This window comes from Bombus bifarius, unplaced genomic scaffold (genome assembly GCF_011952205.1).
Source record: "Bombus bifarius isolate JDL3187 unplaced genomic scaffold, Bbif_JDL3187 scf7180000008178, whole genome shotgun sequence".
NCBI lineage: Eukaryota > Metazoa > Arthropoda > Insecta > Hymenoptera > Apidae > Bombus > Bombus bifarius.
In genome coordinates this window covers 1,462,481-1,476,010 of record NW_022884495.1, presented here as the reverse complement: position 1 = coordinate 1,476,010, position 13,530 = coordinate 1,462,481, and the positions used below count along the sequence as shown (strand labels likewise).

Genomic DNA, 13,530 nt, shown 5'->3' with positions numbered 1-13,530 from the left:
ATATATTTTATATAAATATATATATATATTTTATACTATATATACTATATGATATATATATATTTTTTATACTATATATATTATACTATATATTTTATACTATATATACTATATATACTATATGATATATATATATATATATATATATATCACAACAAAAGGATTAAACAGAAAATAATGTATTACATATATCAAATTACTTAAATGGAAAGTTTTATACATCTGCAGCTACATGGATTTTCTAGCAGTAAGTGGAACACTATATTTTATTATGCATTTGTGTATAATAAGATACACTGTGTGATATTGTATGTCGTGAGAAAGACTAGTGTAAAAACCTTATATGTTAATACAGTTTCAACATATATATCACTGATGTTAAAAAAAGATTTCCATTTAGCGATTGTTATACCAAATCACGACTAATACTACGTTTAAACGTCATAGATCGCACTTCAGTTCCAGGTTTTCCTGATTTACAAAGATTGTTAGAATTGGGGTTTGGAGTAGGACTTTGCGAAAGCGATGCTCTCTCATCATTAGTATTAGATTTCTCTCGTTCTAATCTTTGTTTGCTAAATTTTCCCATTCCAGGCCGATAGATCTCCATGGTAGGACGATCCTATTATTTTATAATAAACAATATTTTTATAAATAATTAATTGAAGTTAAATAAAAATTAAATAACATTTTTAATATTTTAAGGAAGAAAAAATACACACTTTGTTTCTAATTCGACGTTCTAATCGTGGATCCTTTTTATCTTTTTCTTTATCTTCATTTTCAGTCTTTTGTAAGTTATTTTGATCTCCTCCATCTAAAGACTTGTGCCTCCTTAAACAATTTCCATCTCCTGTACCACCTTCCCCTCCACTTTCAAGTGAACTTCGCCTTTTTGTGACTTTTGAATCCTTCTTTTCTTCAGATTCATCATCTTCATTAATGTCTTTATTAATGTCTTCATTGGATTTTGATTTCTCAATGTCTTTGTTACTTTCAACTGCTGTTTCTATAAGTAATAACGTATTAGTATTTTACAAGTAAGACATTTATATATACTAGAATCTTCTATTTCATTTAATTTTAATATGATAGGATTTCTACCTGTCCTTTTCTGATCTCTTGTCCCAAAATTATGCACAGAATCTTCTATTAGAATCTTTTTATCGTTAGTTTCTTGTTTCTCTTTTCCTTTATTATATTTAGCATCCTCCTTATCACCCATAGCTTCGTCATTTTCTTTAATATTTTCATACAAATCAACTGGTGGTTCTTTCTTTTGGAATTCTTCGTCTTCACTTCTTAATTTTGCACTATTTTCTGTATCAACACTAAATTCTACATTCTGTTTTTTGGTTTCTGCAAGCCTTTTTTTTTCTTGCCTCATTTTTTCGTAACTTTTACCTCGTTTTTCCTCAATCTTTCGTTCCCTAGAATCTTTAGTATCTTCTTTAAAATCATATTTTCTATCATCTTTTCCATCAAATCTTCTATCATCTTTTATACCATCTCTTTCATCACGTCTTCCATAAATCTTTTTATCTTCATGTCGTCTTTGATGTTTTATATCTCTATCTTTATTTCTATCTTCAATTCTTTCCCTATATCCTTTTGTTATTGATTTGGAATCTCGATCACGCGGTACCTTGTCACGTAATTTATCCTCTTTCTTAATACGATTTTTTATATCTTTGGGTGAAAGTTTATCCTTTTCCTCCCTATTTTCTTTATTATCTTTACACATTTCTTTATCAAGATCTGGATTTTTCAATACCTACAACAAAGTTAAATATTTATTTTAAGTAAACTATTTTTACTGATCTTAATATTAATAAATTTTAATGGAGTTAGGCATATGATAATTGAAATAATAAATTACAATAAAGTAACACAGAATTTTCACATTTTTTTCTAAAAACAGTTTCTTTTACAAAATTTAATGTATACAAATTAAACAATAATAAATTAATTACATCTTAATAAATGTATATAAATTTAGAATACAATATTAAACAGAAACAATACATAGCATTGAACTAGGTCGCATAAGTGTGATGAATAGTTCTTTAATCCTCATGACTTTTTAACATGCGATAAATAAATACATAAAACATGAATTTCCCTGCTAACCACTTGCAGTTCCTATTTCATGAAGTTTTACGATATGCTGGGAATGCTGTTTCACAAGTTTTAAAAGGGTAAAGTTTATGATAGTCAAACACAGCACTACAACTTCTTGACTTTGATACCTCCATTGGTATTTGCATTTTCCAAGTTTTGTGTAAATTAGTAAATTGAGATTTTGATAAGACAGAAAAATAATTTTTATTATTAATATAATGAGATGTGCACTTAGTATTATTATAAATATAATTATTTTTAATATGGTTGTAATTATTTTTTGTGCAATTAGAATCTTTTTCTTTATAGTTTTTTTCGTAAATATAAAATAATTTTCGTTGTTTATTAGTGTATTGCCAACGTTCATTAACATGAGGCATACTTCTAACGCAATTTATATATACTTCTGTATTCTCGTTTCTGTAAAATTGTTGTTGTATATTTAACAAAGTTTTGTTAGCTCGTGTCATATTTGCAGTACCACTACTGCAAATTTCTTCTTTACATTCATGAGGTATATTTAGATTTTCATTAGGATGATCAAAAAATATATCTTCTGACTTGACAGTTGAGGAAGTGCAAAGGTAGGAATACTTGGTCTGATTATCTTCAATATTACATGCAGACTGTAGGTTGAAAAGATTAGTATCAGCAAATACAGTAGAGAATATAATACTTAAAATTTAAATTTAATATGTTGCTAAAAGCAATTTCCATTACATATCTGATTAATAATTCCTTTATTCTATACTGTATTTGTCATATTTAGAATTAGTCTATTTAGTAAGTCAAGAATAATAAATGAATACATTATAAAATATAGTGTCACCTTAGATATAATAGGATCTTCCTTTGTCCGCCTCCTTTCTAGATCTCTTCGTCGTCTTTCTTCACGTTTTTCATCTCTGAGACGTTGTTTCTCCTGTTTACGTTGTTTCACATATTCTAAGAGAGGTGTGGTTGTAACTTTTTTTGGTGTATCTATAACGACAAAATAAATATAAATTCATAAATATACATTTCATACATAAGAGTATGTAATATTTCAGCATGTAAGTTGTTAAAAAATAACTTACTATCAGGTGGTTGATATGAGTACTCTGTTTTTGGCTGTGATACATTAGATTCAGCTTCTTGATTTTTAAGACTTTCTAAGAAACTTATATAATATGAATCTGACTCTATTGTACCACATTTCAAATCTTTCTTTTTTCCTATTCTTTTCTTTGGTAACCTTTGGAAAGGTGCAAATTCTACTACTGCTGGATATTCTGTTCCTTTAGAGTCGACAAATACATAATTATCAAATTTCTCTCTGAACATAAAAATATCCTGTTGCTCAACAAAGTTAATATATGCACGGGAAAAAGCATATTGTCCCAAAGACATATCAGCTTTTACAAAATAAAGATAATCATGTTCTGGCAATGGAGAAACTTGCTCTAGGAATTGTTCTTGAGTCATAGTTGGAGGTAATCTCCGTATTACTACCTATAAATATATTTTATTTCTTTCATTATGCATATATATATATATATGTATTGGTTAAAGTTGAATTAAAATATATAATATGTTATGGTTTTTATAATGATTACAAAAATTTATACGAGTTATTATTAACATATTAGTTAAATATTTTTTACTTTTTATTCAAAAAATAAGATAATAAAGAATGTCACATGACATGTAATTGTCTTTTTCATTTCCTATAATAATGTTATATTTATTGTCATATAAAATGTACGATTTGTTGTTTTATATCTGTGAGAGTACTTTATCTGCGATGTATCAAATAAATAGCATCTTTTTACAGAATTATGTTATAAATATTTCAAAAATCGAAAGTTTAACTTCGATCTTTGTTCCATTAAATATATCATGTTTGCGTGGTTGAAAAGTATTTTATGGAGGCTCATAAATTTTCAGCATCATTTTAATCAAATATACCTTAGTCATAGGTCGGCATTTTTCTTTTTTACTATCTTTAACTTTTCCAACATCTGGAGAACTAGTTTGTGCCTCATTTTGTGCGGCTGTTTCGGATTGTTGTGTTTCCTCAGTCATTGTCATCTACATTTATTTAATTTCTTGGCAAATCGGGTCTATTTTGTGTCAATCTAATACACTCTAATCAAAAATAATATTCAAAGCATGCAATTTTTCTTCGAGTCATCAAATTAAACGTTTCCGTTTACAAAGTTTTCGCGGCCATCTTGTTTTACTAAATCGTAAAAATATTATTGGATGGATAGAGGAAAAACAAACTTCCATTTATTAGGGAATTTTTCAATGTACATGTATTTTACATCTAGGGAATAAAATCAAAACGGATATTTATTTCTTATAAATTATAATATTCAAAATTTCGCAGAATAATATTGCACATTATAAGATTTTTAATTAAGGGTAAGAAAAGGTTATTGCTGAAATAATCTAATTCATAAAATTATACAAAGGTATTTAATGTTTACAAAATAATTTATTGCCTACATTTTAGATATTTGTAACTATTGACATTTCTATAATATAACAGTTTACGATATAATTGATGAAATTTAGTAAGACTAGATATAATAACATTTTTTGTTAGATCACACAAAATAAGCACATTGAAGTATAATTAAAAAGAGGATATATGTTAATATATTTACATAAATAAAATTTAATTATTTAATAAAAATTCATAGCCTTCTATAATTATCACGGTTTTGAGATTGAGATGCTGATGTTAATGTTGAATAAATAAATGGTAAAATTGATGCTAATGCTAGGCAAAGACCTATTACTGGTCGATACCAAACCCAAGCAAAACCAATTACTAGTAAACTAATAGACATTGATACAGACATTGTTAAAGATTCAACTGCAATAATTCCACATAAGAATGTTGAATTCAGAATTACTGTCCTTAATATATTTGCTAAACATGTTGCTGCTAAAAATAGGACTAACCATCCAAGCCCTCTGAAATAATTAGGAATATTATAATAATAAATTTTAAGATTTCGAGGAATATTGAAAATTATGTTACCTAATACTCCACGTACGCCAGTAATTGTGCACATGTTCTAAATGAAACATCTGATCTACTGATATTTTGTGCTTTCGTTGAAGTAAAATTTCTTCTCCATGTGTTGTAATATATGGCACAATAGTTCCTTTTTGCAACATGCCAACTATGGAATATATATCTCCTCCTTTTCCTGCATAGGAAAATTGTATACGTATGTCACCTACCTATAAACAAATAGGTCAATTATTTAGTATATTGTTTTAAGTTCATAATAGATTCAAAGGTATAGTTGTATACCTCAGGTTCCCATAAATTAGAGCTATGATAGTATAAACCCGAGTGCATTTTAATATCTCTACTTTCAGGTCTTTCATCACTGGTAACTTCTACAAAATCATTAAAATTCTTTTTCAATTCAGTTCCAAGAGTAAATGCACCAATCTTAACTTCATCTGCAATCTGCACTTGGCTTTTAATAGGCATTTCTTTTGGATTATGATGACCAGTTCTAATATAGAAATGATCTGAATCAACAAGTTTATCTTTCCATTCTGTTGTGTAATAATAATGCTTTTCTTCCTCTGTTACTCCTCCAAAGCTAAATTACATAAATGATAAATTATACAAATTTATTTATAATGAAAAGAAACATGTTTTATAACATACCTTCTTTCTTCTTCTATCTCAACCCATTGGTACATCTGAACTCTGCGTTTCAGTTTCACACTTGATACAATCACGCCATAATCAGGTTCAGTTAATGGTTCTGATATCTTTAATGGACCTGATAAATGTATCAAACGTCCTTCATATTTAGGTAATAATTTCATCGTATTTGGGAGCACTGCTACATTATGTAAAGCTTCGTCTAAAGAATGTGCTATTTTCACCGCTCTTCCCTATAATATTATGGATATAGTATACTATATAATATACTACATAATAAATGTAGTTTTAAAATACAAACTTTTCTGTTTAATCAATTTACAAACCTCATTCCAAAATAAAAGGCACATGCCAGTTGCAAACATAATAAGTCCAATAATAGCAGTTAACCATGATTCTCTAAATTGCTCTGAAACTGTTATTGGAATATTTATAGGAAGAGGTTGCCTTCCTCCATTTGTTCGATTTTGATGAATGGGTTCAGTATTTGCCCTTTGGGGTTGCCCATTTTGCTATAAAAGATAATTTTTTATAAATTATGTTATGATGACATAAAGTATATGATACATGAAATACTGCATGAAAATATATATGTTATATTAATTAAAAATAAAAGTTAGAAATAAAAGAAAGTAAGCAGTAGTGGTTGTTATGCTTACATTTGTACGATACATTTTAACAGATTACATTATATGGCTGTAAGAACTTCTGACTTATTTATTGTGACTAAATCATCTAAAATAACATTTTATATATAATTTCAGATGAGTGTTAGTTCAAAGTGCGTACATGCAAAGTGCATTTGTCATGAATCGGTCTGTTCAAAATTAGACTGGTGAATATTGCTCAATGGATTTTACGCATTGTACAATGTTACATTTGGATTCGTGTAACTGCATACAAATCGATTTGTTGTAACTGTTCGATGATACCATAAATCACGTGCGTGCGCTCGAAGAATTCTAATGGCATTTAATCTTAATTTATTTAATTGTATACACATATACGCCACTTGATGCCAGCTTAATTCGATAAAATCTTCCCTTCCTTTAACTTCTTATTGTATGATAAGGATAAGATTGTCGCGCCCTCATCATGTTCGATCTTACAATTTGAGCTAGTGAATGTACAGTTGGTCGGGACTGTCAGTATCGTTTAAGTTGTGAGTTGTGTGCTATGACGTTTTAAATAATAAAGTTATTTGTGACAATAATACATGAATAAAATAAAATTAATATCCAACGTAGACAGTAAGTTTTTAAATTATTGCTTGTTTGAGTATTATAAGAAAGGATTAATGTTTTATAAAATTTGGTTATAATTGTAATATTATTGGCAACAATATTAAAGCAACAATATTGAATGTTAACAAAATTAATATCATAGGAAAATAGTTCTTAGAAATTGATTAAATGTAGAAGAAAATTTTAGTGCCAGTGAAATAGAAAGTTCAAAATTACATATATTTAAAAAGCTAGTGATCATGATTTGAGTGATGACATAGAATGATCAAATCAATTTTGTAAATTGGTAATACATGTGTTTTTTAGATACTCTGAATGAAATATGAATGACATGTGACATAAAAAGATGTTGAAAGGATATTGCACAATATAATTTAAGAAATCAAATCAGAGCAAAGCAGGAGAGAGAAGTATGCTATTAGTATGAAGTGGATAATAATTTCATGTATTTTGTGTGTATTTGGTTGCTTTAAAGAGTTTAGGCCTTCAGAGTCTTTTGTGACTGATTATTTAACAGGACCATGGAAAAATTTTACAGATGTTCAAGTAAATAAATTATATACATAATGACTAATATTAGTAGTAGTTATAATAATAATAAGTAGTAGTTAATAGTAGTAGTTATAGAAATTGATGAATAATTTTGAAAATGTTGCGAATTTTATATGTATTCTTTTTGTTGAATTTTTTCTTTATTTTGAACAGTTGTTACATAATACATTTGCAATAAAAAATTTTGTAAGATTGTCATTATTTTTCAGGTAAACCAGAAAATATTTCCTGTTTCCACATATTCCTATTTTGCAACATTAATTATTGTATTTTTAATAACCGACTTTGTACGATATAAGCCAATTATTATTTTATGTGGCCTTTCTGGAACTATTACATTTCTCTTAATAATACTTGGACAAGATGTTTTAACTATGCAAGTTTTAGAATTCTTTTATGGCTTGTTTTTATCCACGGAAGTAGCATATTACACATATATCTATGCTAAAGTTGACAGAAAACATTATCAGGAAGTAACTAGTCATACAAAAGCAGCAGCTCTAGTTGGTCGTTGTATGGCTGGTATTATTGCACAATTAACAGTATCTTTTGATATATTAAATTATCATCAATTAAATTATCTTACAATTGGAGGTACTTATTTTTGTGCATTTATATAAAATAGAAATGATCATTTTCATATTAATGTGAGATAAAAATAATGTGTGTTATATTTTTTTTTAATAATAATTTAGATATTAGTATATGGCAAAAGATCTTTTATATTTGTAAGCTTTTAAATTAAATTTTTTAATTTAAAAGAGGAATTTGATTGATTTATAAGAAATTTATTTTATTGTAGGTTGTTGTATTTCTAATAACACATATTCTATTAAAAAATTCAATTCATAACATGAAATAATTTTCATCTTTCAGCTGTTACATTTGCAACAATATGGGCATTCTTTATACCTTCAGTTGGCCAGTCTATTTACTTTCATAGAAAAAATAAGAATAATTTCTTAACTCATAATGGAACAATTGTATTGCAACAAAATGATATAAATCAAGTTTTACACAGTTCTGAACAATCTGAGTGTTCTTTTTCTAATATTTCATTAATACATAAAGTTAAAGAAGCTTATGTTCTATTATGGAAAGATTTTTTACAAGCATATTTGAATAGTCATGTTGTAAAATGGTCAATATGGTGGTCATTTTCAACTTGTGGATATTTGCAAGTAATTAGTTATATACAATTATTGTGGCAAACTGCTGTAGTCCCTGGCGATAAAATTTACAACGGAGCTGTAGATGCTTTATATACAATTATAGGTGAACAAGTTATTTTGCACAATGTATAACTTAATTGATAAAGTAACATAGTATAATATATATAAATTAATATTTGTGATAGTAATACAATATATTTATTTTTATTAATAGGTACAATCACTGTTTTCTGTATTGGGAAGATACCATTTAATTGGTCTTTAATTGGAGACATAGTAGTGTCATCTATGTCACTTGTGGAAGGTATTTTATTAGTGGTATCTTCATATAGTTGCAGTATTTGGTTGTTATATGCTATGTATATAGTATTTGGAATCATTTATCATACAATGGTTACTGTTGCAAGGTTCAGTTTCATATGAAATTATTTGTTACAAATAAAATAATAGGTCACATATTTTAATTTTATGTGTATAATTTACAGTTTTGAAGTTGCAAAATGCATATCAGAAGATAGTTATGGTTTAATATTTGGTATAAATACTTTTTTTGCACTACTATTGCAAAGTGTATTAACAGCTATAGTAGTGAATGGAAATTTAAAATTAAATCTGAGGTCTCAGGTAAGATTATTATTTAAATACTATTAGAGCTAATAAAACTCATAAAAATGTGTCGAAAAAATGTTAATAACTGTTGGTTAAAGAATTATTTACACTGATGTTTTACATTGAAAATGAATATATACCTGGTATTGCTTATTTTGTTTGTATAATACAGTATAGCAACGCCTATTTAACTGTCGTAGGCTTATACATACAGATTCCTAGAACTAAAAAATAAGAAAAATAATGTTAATCAAATCGGTGAGGTTCTAAAATGATATTGTACATAGTATTGGAACGAACTTTAATTGTATGAATAAGCACGATTGTGCGATGTATTGCATTTCACTTATGCTCGATGTTTCTTACATTTAGTTCCTGTCCTGCTTAAGAAACAAGCAAATTCGAAAAATATAGTAGCCTATAATTTCCAGTACACCTATCTTTTTAGACAATTTTGAAAGTCAGATCCGAGAATGTACCAATTAAACAGGCATTAGTGTACTTATTTTATTAATAATTAGTTATTATATTAACTTAAAATGGTTTTTCACCTATTAGTAATTTTAGACTCTATAACTTAGTAATTAAATTTTATTTATTAATGACATTTGATGTGGTGTGACATGTGTGATACATATTTGGTATTAACAATTTGCGATAGTACTTTTATATTGCAATAACGATTTTAAATTAGTACACGATTATTAATAGGATTGTACGTTTCAATGTACATTCAACGTTGGAAAAAATAACTTTTATAGCTGGAATTATTAGAAAGTAAAAATTTTTTAATAATATATAACTATAGATAGTAAAGATGTTACAATATCAGTTCAATTTATTACAAGCACTAAACAATACTTATATATATAAAATCTTTAATATGTTAATTACATAATAATATTTTATCATACTAATTGCAGAATTAGTTATTTTACTTTTTATTTTCAAGTTATGCAAAATTTTAACTTGTTGAAACTTTCCTAATGTAAATATATTAAGGATACGAGGAATGTGATAAATGATATAAGATATAAAAAATCCATATTTGTGACATCTAACGTTTAATAATTTTTAATTATTTTAAATAAAATATAAGAGCATAAAATGAATAAACAAAAAAAAAAATAACTTGATTTTATCTCTTTTTATGAGTTCTATTAGTTGATTAGATTTCTATTTGATACTGACATTCATATTGATATTGATATTGATATTGATATTGATATTGATATTGAAATTGAAATGTTTTACATTGTACTTTTTTTCCAGTATTTTGTTTATGGTGGTTATTTTATTGCTATATCAATACTTTACATGATAATCGGCATTTTAAACATTATACGACATTGTAAAAAAGGTGCTGGATTTAAAATATGGGTACAGAATACAGAGGTACAGAATAATTGAGAATATGAAATAGTCTCCAAAATGACTAGGTTTTAGTTACTGGTGTAGTTTTTAGAAATTGAATTAATGAACATTCATTTGAAAATGGTGATATTAGGTATATACATAGTAATCAAGGATAGTTTATCAAATACATTTTTATTTTTGTTACTATTATTTTATTTTTCGGTTCGATAGCTTTAGAAAAGGAACTTGATTGGTTTAGCTCACAGAAAATTAAAATTAAAGCTGAACTAACGTAAAACTATTGCCTATTGCTTTCTTGTCCTATTACACTTGTTTTCTCCTGCTTACTTACCTTCCCTTTTAACCCTACTAACATCAGCTCTAACCGTTGTCCGCAATTGACTCGCACATCTCTGTCCTCTTCTTCCTTTCTGTATCCAACATCCTTAGCCATCTTGTTCCTTCTTTTGAGCCCTTATTGCTCAAAATCTCTTCAATTTTTACACTTCCTTTTTCAATCTCATTGTACAGCCTTCGAAAGTGTTATATCGGTTCGCCCATTCCCCATATCATACATACTCTGTGTTTGTCATCATATCAATTTCCTAATACTATCTCTGTTTCCTTTAAATTATCATATCTCGCCCTAGATACCGATTAATTTGGCTTCCTTTAATCCTCTTATTAACGAAGTAAGTACTTTGGTATTCCATCTGTTATTAGATCCTTATATCTAGTTAAATCTAGAATTTATTATCCTATTGAATCGTTCTTGAAGTTGTACATCCTCATCCCTTTCTCTAAGAACGCATTCTCTCTCGTTTATATTTTTCTGTTTCTTTCTTTTTCTCTCTTAACGATTTCTGTTCCGTACGATATCACATTCTTTATTAAACTGTCAAATAAATTTATTTCCAATAAGTCAAATAAACTCCAATTCCACACATTTGCCTTAATGCCAGATTACCTTTCCTTATCAACCCTTTCAACTGTTCTGTATTTTTCTCGCTTTTGCTAAAAATATATGCTAAATATTTAAGATATTGTATTATCTGCTCCAATTCTTTTTCTTTCCATTCCCATTTTCTCTTTTTACTTTTACTGCCTCCTTTTCCGGAAAGAAGAACCTTCGATTTATCGACATTTAATGTTAACTTCTTCCTTTCCTAAATATCTTACTAATCTTTTATCTTATTAATATCAATTAAGTTCCTCAATAAAACGCTATTATGTATTATAGATATAATACGTCTGTGTTGATAAAACATGTAGCATACAGTATTATATTTTTAATAATATGTATTAAGTGTTATGAAACCAGGGTGCTACGAAATCAATTTGTACAACAGGGGACACAAATACTTACGAATTATATAATTTTGCGTAAAATGTAGAAGATATTAGTATTAGGGATTCCTATAAAAACAGTGTTCTGAATGTATAATTGTTATATTTGAGAAATATATTAAAGTTCTATTTTTTAACAAACAATCTTTTTACAAAAAGATCTTAATATTCCTCTTCCAATGTTCAATTATTCTGACGCTGTGATCCACACTAATATTACCTTCATTTTTCTTTCGTGTTAAATAAGAGTAATCTTACTTTATCCAAAACGGGTTCTCTACATTTCTACAAACATAAAATAATCCGTTTTAATGCATAAACGTATTGCTCTTTTTTTCACCATTGTTCGAATCATTGCTTACAAATGAAAACGTTTGAAACAAGCATCTCCCTAACTCACGACGAGCACTTGCATTCTTATTGAAATGTTTGAATAATTTCCACCAAACTGTACAGTCTTGTATATTTTGTTTGAACTCCTTACCGATGACATCGTCTATTGTATCATTTCGTATTATGGATACAACGGATTTCATCGATTCGTTTTCAATGATTTTTGAAAACATACAGGGGTAATTGCTGCAATCGCTTATATGCGAGTGTAATTTATCTAATAACGAAGTTTCTTTCAAACAAATTTGTAATATCTGCATATAAAAATCAATAATTAGTATTTGTAAAAAATGAGAGAGAATTTTGAAGATTTTGTATATACATATGTCTTTTTATACCTGTACTTGTATTTATAAATATTTCATCCGTTATAACAAGAATCATATATGTATTTTTATATATGTATGATATATTTCATATTTAATAAAGAATTTATACGATCAGCGATAATGTTACATAAAGTCTTTGTACATCTTATAAAAAGACAATTTTTTAAAATAGAGAGTAATTTGAAATATTGGTTTTTTATTATTATTATATGAAGCAAAAATATAAAATAGCTCTTAGCCGAGTAAGAATTACTTTTTGTTTGAAGTTTTTCTTAAAGTAGAATCCACTAACTTTGCAATGATATTTTAATGATTTTTTATTTTAATAAAAACTCTGACTTTTTATTGGTGTACGGAGACTTTTGTCGATGATTTGATTTTTCATATTTTTACCCAGTTTGGTGAAATCAATACGGGATATACTTCGAACAGACTGATATTTAATTTATCAAAATATATATCCGTGTTGGTGTTTTGTGCCAGGACCGCATTTGATATTACAGAGGTACGACCGTCGTTTAGCGCTATCATTAATGACTATATCAGTTACATAATATTACGACAAATTATTCAAGCGGTATTTTAAAGGTTATTTGATACATCGAAGATTGACTTACTGTGACAGTATAAAAGAATCATGCTTGCTAATATCGTTATTAACATTGTAAAAATATCTTTGAAGTTAGAAAAATTGACGAAGAAAGGGCAATAATTGTAAATATACACAA

At 27.2% G+C, this 13,530-nt stretch overlaps 3 protein-coding genes and 1 long non-coding RNA gene across 5 annotated transcripts; 1 reads left to right on the top strand and 3 right to left on the bottom strand.

Moving 5' to 3' along the window:
• Positions 1 to 196: 196 nt before the first annotated feature.
• On the bottom strand, positions 197 to 4,364 carry LOC117209518 (regulator of nonsense transcripts 3A-like). The gene is made up of 6 exons (XM_033451648.1): positions 4,069 to 4,364; positions 3,198 to 3,612; positions 2,951 to 3,102; positions 1,105 to 1,774; positions 723 to 1,009; positions 197 to 622 (listed from the first exon to the last, which is right to left on the bottom strand). The coding sequence occupies exons 1-6, from the start codon at positions 4,189 to 4,191 to the stop codon at positions 407 to 409; spliced, it is 1,863 nt and encodes a 620-aa protein (XP_033307539.1). The 5' UTR covers positions 4,192 to 4,364; the 3' UTR covers positions 197 to 406.
• A 216-nt stretch (positions 4,365 to 4,580) lies between these two features.
• On the bottom strand, positions 4,581 to 6,868 carry LOC117209520 (transmembrane protein 43 homolog). Of its 2 annotated transcripts, XM_033451650.1 has the most exons (7): positions 6,594 to 6,868; positions 6,460 to 6,535; positions 6,127 to 6,312; positions 5,801 to 6,033; positions 5,432 to 5,732; positions 5,153 to 5,358; positions 4,581 to 5,085 (listed from the first exon to the last, which is right to left on the bottom strand). In XM_033451650.1, exons 2-7 carry the CDS (start codon positions 6,472 to 6,474, stop codon positions 4,803 to 4,805), a joined length of 1,224 nt encoding a protein of 407 aa, XP_033307541.1. In that variant the 5' UTR covers positions 6,475 to 6,535; positions 6,594 to 6,868; the 3' UTR covers positions 4,581 to 4,802. The 2 variants fall into 2 exon arrangements, with proteins under 2 accessions (XP_033307541.1, XP_033307542.1); XM_033451651.1 differs by lacking the exon at positions 6,460 to 6,535.
• A 55-nt stretch (positions 6,869 to 6,923) lies between these two features.
• LOC117209519 (thiamine transporter 1-like) lies at positions 6,924 to 11,601 on the top strand. The gene is made up of 7 exons (XM_033451649.1): positions 6,924 to 7,050; positions 7,351 to 7,590; positions 7,806 to 8,190; positions 8,473 to 8,871; positions 8,983 to 9,175; positions 9,254 to 9,392; positions 10,650 to 11,601. Exons 2-7 carry the CDS (start codon positions 7,468 to 7,470, stop codon positions 10,785 to 10,787), a joined length of 1,377 nt encoding a protein of 458 aa, XP_033307540.1. The 5' UTR covers positions 6,924 to 7,050; positions 7,351 to 7,467; the 3' UTR covers positions 10,788 to 11,601.
• Positions 11,086 to 12,797, bottom strand: LOC117209521. The gene is made up of 2 exons (XR_004487928.1): positions 11,616 to 12,797; positions 11,086 to 11,399 (listed from the first exon to the last, which is right to left on the bottom strand). It is a non-coding gene; the product is annotated as an uncharacterized LOC117209521 (long non-coding RNA).
• Positions 12,798 to 13,530: the final 733 nt, after the last annotated feature.